The sequence below is a fragment of the Zalophus californianus genome, chromosome 6, assembly GCF_009762305.2.
Source record: "Zalophus californianus isolate mZalCal1 chromosome 6, mZalCal1.pri.v2, whole genome shotgun sequence".
In the NCBI taxonomy this organism is placed as follows: domain Eukaryota; kingdom Metazoa; phylum Chordata; class Mammalia; order Carnivora; family Otariidae; genus Zalophus; species Zalophus californianus.
The window spans coordinates 74,444,220-74,448,363 of record NC_045600.1 but is presented as its reverse complement, the minus strand read 5'-3'; the positions used below and the strand labels follow the sequence as shown (position 1 = coordinate 74,448,363).

Genomic DNA, 4,144 nt, shown 5'->3' with positions numbered 1-4,144 from the left:
GGAAAAGAAATTGCTAGTAATGGTTGTTTTTCTGCTTACATGTTCATATATTTTTAACTTTTAATGAACATATTATTTTAGTAATTAAAAAACAGAACTTTATTTTTGTTTGGATAATAAAGATGTTTTTTAGCAAATGTAACAGTAAAATCCATCTTGTTAATATTAAGATATTATTAATATCTTCATTACACTGCTGTATTTGGTGTTTTTTTCTTCTTATTCCTAGTTTCAATATTTTCAATAAATGCCCTTCTGTAGTAGGAGTATAATGGTGTTTGAAGAGCATATTGAGTCAGTAGTCTTTTCCCCAAAAACATTAATCCTAGCTAAATGAAGGATAAGTGACAAAGTGAATAGAAGTCTGGCTGTTTCAGATACAGAGAAATAACAATAAGAAAACATAAAATCTAGAAACATAAATCATTTTTATTATATCTCTATATATATATCTTTTGTATGTTAGTTTTTTTTCATGTTCTGTTGTAAAATATTAGAGATGTCTAATATTTTATTCATTTCCAAACAATGAGAAGTCAACTCAAAATTCAGGAATCATAATTTCAATCAGTATATTTGGGTTCTTAGAAGAGAAGTCACTCTAGCTTTGAAGATGAAAGAAGGTCATCAAAGAGAAAAAGTGCCAAAGCAAAGAATAAACTTTATGTGCCATCATTCCATCCTGTGTACCTGAGGTTTTCATCGTTTTCATCACTTATTTATATATATTCATTCCTGAAGCTGACAGGTATCTGTTCCTTTCAAAGTCTAGTCATATTATGTTATCAAAGAAAACATAAGACTAAAGCTCAGAACACACAAATGCTCTCTCTCTTTGATGGACAGAATCTTAGTTTTGAATTTGAAAGTTAATTTAAATAAATAAATTTATATGAACTCAAATATTCTAAACTATCTTTTATATTCTGAAGCACAGTCGGTAATTAGGTTCTTAGTGTTAAGGAATAGTAAATTGATCTCTACTAAATAATTCACTAAAGGATTATGAGAACCAGTACATTCAGGTCTCTTTCATATGTACTAAAAAAAAAAATGGTTTAATGGGAAAGAACTCTGGATTATAGGGCTAACAAAAGCAGCACCCTACTAATGTAATTTTAACATGAGAAACAGAATTAGAAAATACAGAAAACACACAAAAAATGACAAAGGAGATAAGAATCTTTTAAAATCACACAGCTAGATGTCTGTCAATTCCAGCCAACTTAGAATCCCTTTCCTCCAAGTCCGCTTTCACACTGGAAGATGTAAGTAGAGACTGGCTACAAAAACCTGGTGAGAATTTAAGAACTCAGATGAAAAAAGGTAGTGAAAGCATTATTACTGTTGCAAATGCTTCCTACTTTAGGATAATGACCCTCAGCAAGATTATAGAATATGCCACTTATCTTTCACTTCTCTCTGCATAACATATATCTGTTGACCAACTTCCTCATGGCCGTCTTTACTTCCTTATTTCGCAAGGTGTAGATAATGGGATTAAGTAAAGGGAATATCACAGTATGGAACACAGACACCACCTTATCTAGGGAAAAAGAGTCAAATGGGTGAGCATAAATGTAGATGGATGGCCCAAACATAAACACCACAATGGTGATGTGGGAATAGCAGGTGGACATGGCCCGGCTGGTACTCTCCCCTGAGCCTGAGTGTTTCTTCAGCATGGCCAGGAGGAAGGCATAGGACATTAGGAGAGCAATGAAACATACCACAGAGATCAGACCACTACTAAAAATCATCACTAACTCCTCTGGGAAGGTATTGCCACAGGCAATCCGGACTACCTGCGTGATGTCACAGAAGTAACTGTCTAACTCACTGGGCTCACAGAAGGGAAGTCGAACAATGAAAGCCACTTGTATTATAGAATGAATAAAGCCCCCCAACCAGGAGAGAGCCACCAGGATACAGCAGAGACGTCGATTCATGATAGTAGCATAGTGGAGAGGGCGGCAGATAGCAGCATAGCGGTCAAAGGCCATTACTGTGAGCAGGAACATCTCGGAGGCCCCAATGAAGTGCAAGAAGAAGAGCTGTGCAATGCACCCACCAAAGGAAATTCTCTTCCTTTCCACAAAGAAGTCTACGAGCATTTTAGGGGCTGTGATGGAGGAGTACCAAATGTCAAGGAAGGCCAGATTAGCCAACAGGAAATACATGGGTGAGGTCAAATGAGGGTCAAGTCTGATGGCACAAATAATAAGAATATTTCCTGGAAGTATGAACAGATAGAAGGATAGAAATATAACAAATAGGACTAGTTGTACCTCTCGAGTCTGGGATAGGCCAGTGAGAACAAATTCTGTCACCCTGGTGTAATTTGCAGGTTCCATTTCTTCGCTTTTAAAATAATATGGCTATAAAAAATAAATAAATTACAATTATTCCAAATAACATTTAACTAGATTTATTTTACTGCTATTGAAATCATCAGATTGGTCTGTGTCATTAAGGGACTTATTAAGATACATTTGATTGTCCCATCTGATGTCTGATAACCCAAGATATTGAAAGAATAAGTGATGACCTGAAAATTAGAAATACTGAAACCATATGAAGCATGTCACATATCTGAAACCAAAAATCCCAATCTATTAATGTAATTAATTTCTATTTTTTATGAAACTCAGCAGTGCACTAATCCTTTTCTCATATATCTACCTTAGTAAGCAATATGTGTAGCTATTTATGAGAGAAGCCAAATTATAAACTGGTAATAAGAAAAGCTAGTTATTTCTAGATTTTTTGTTGTTGTTGTTGTTGAGAAATCTAGCCAACCTGGATACTTATGCTTGTTGTCTAATAGCAGGCACACTGATCTGGCATTGCTTTCATTTTAATCTTTCAAAAAGATCTCAGGGCTTCATGTGTGGTGAATGGTCATTTTTTCCTTAACCAAAGCCTATACAGCTTAATCGTTAGCAATATAAATAGCCACAATATGCAACAATGCAGGGACATATATGAAAATTCTTCTGGCTATGACCAGATGCCATTATTCCATGGAACATGCAGTTTATCCACTGTTCCAGGAAGGTAGGAAAAAGATATAGTGATCTGAGGAATGGGTATGCTTGCCACCCAAGCTGACCCATTCTGCCACTTCAAGGTGACAATGGGAATAAGATTATTGCTAAAATTTTGCTCAAGTCCTAGTATTGAACCTACCACTATTAGATAGAACAAAACCCATCAAATAAAAATAAGATAATCGTTCACTTTACCAAATATGCTTAATATAAAAACTGCCCATTGAAGAAAGTATTTCTTATAACCGACAGCCAATACTGAAGAGTTTTTTCTGTTCTACTGATGTGCTATTTTATAATATTTCCTCTCCTCAGGAAGTAAGCATAGAAAAACAAAATTAAGATTCTATAAAACCAAAAAAAAAAGATACTATAAAACCAGATTTAACAGCTTCCAGGCACTAAAGCTTATGTATACTATTGACTGAAGAAACCCAGTGTTTCTTCCCTGCAATCTACTGACTCAGTTTGTGCATAATTTTAACAAACATAAACATATGCCTTGCCTTCCTGATCTGTTAAAAAAGCATTCATAAAGAAGGGATGGTTCACTACAAGTAGACACACGGAGAAAGACCAGTACTTAGCCGCAATCTGACACAAAAAGCAGAAAAAAACATTCAGAAAGCTCAGCATTATGGCATTATTTAGCAAAAGAGTAAATATTCCCACATCCATGAATAGCCCAGGGTGGGCCTCAGTGATTTAATTAATCATGTTTAGTAAGATAAGGAAATTTAAAATTCAGTTTAGAAAGATTTTAGTCAAAAGAAAGATAATGCTGCCAGTTTTCAATCCTCAACTTTCTTAAGAGCATGATTACCCGGACTGACATTATTTCCTAGGAATCCAGAAAGCAATGGTTTTATTATATTTACCTGTAGAAGGTGCCTGATAGCCTTCATAAAACTTTACATATGATGTTGAAAGCTCTATCCCAAAATATATACCTTCTGTGTCACTTCTGTAAATTATTCGTTTCTTCAACACATATTTAGGGAACATCTACTATGTGCTAACTGCTGAGAACACAACAATGAACAAGGAAGACTCAGTTTCTGCCTCACTGAACTTCCATTTTAGAAATATAGACA

General features: G+C 34.9%; 1 protein-coding gene across 1 annotated transcript; it reads right to left on the bottom strand.

The window, feature by feature from the left end:
* Nucleotides 1-1,412: 1,412 nt before the first annotated feature.
* LOC118357096 (olfactory receptor 4M1) lies at nt 1,413-2,360 on the bottom strand. Its single transcript, XM_035728215.1, has one exon. It carries the CDS (start codon nt 2,352-2,354, stop codon nt 1,413-1,415), a length of 942 nt encoding a protein of 313 aa, XP_035584108.1. The 5' UTR covers nt 2,355-2,360.
* Nucleotides 2,361-4,144: the final 1,784 nt, after the last annotated feature.

Excerpts from the sequence above, each read along its gene's own strand:
- LOC118357096 (XM_035728215.1), bottom strand. The coding sequence starts at position 2,354 with ATGGAACCTGCAAATTACACCAGGGTGACAGAATTTGTTCTCACTGGC.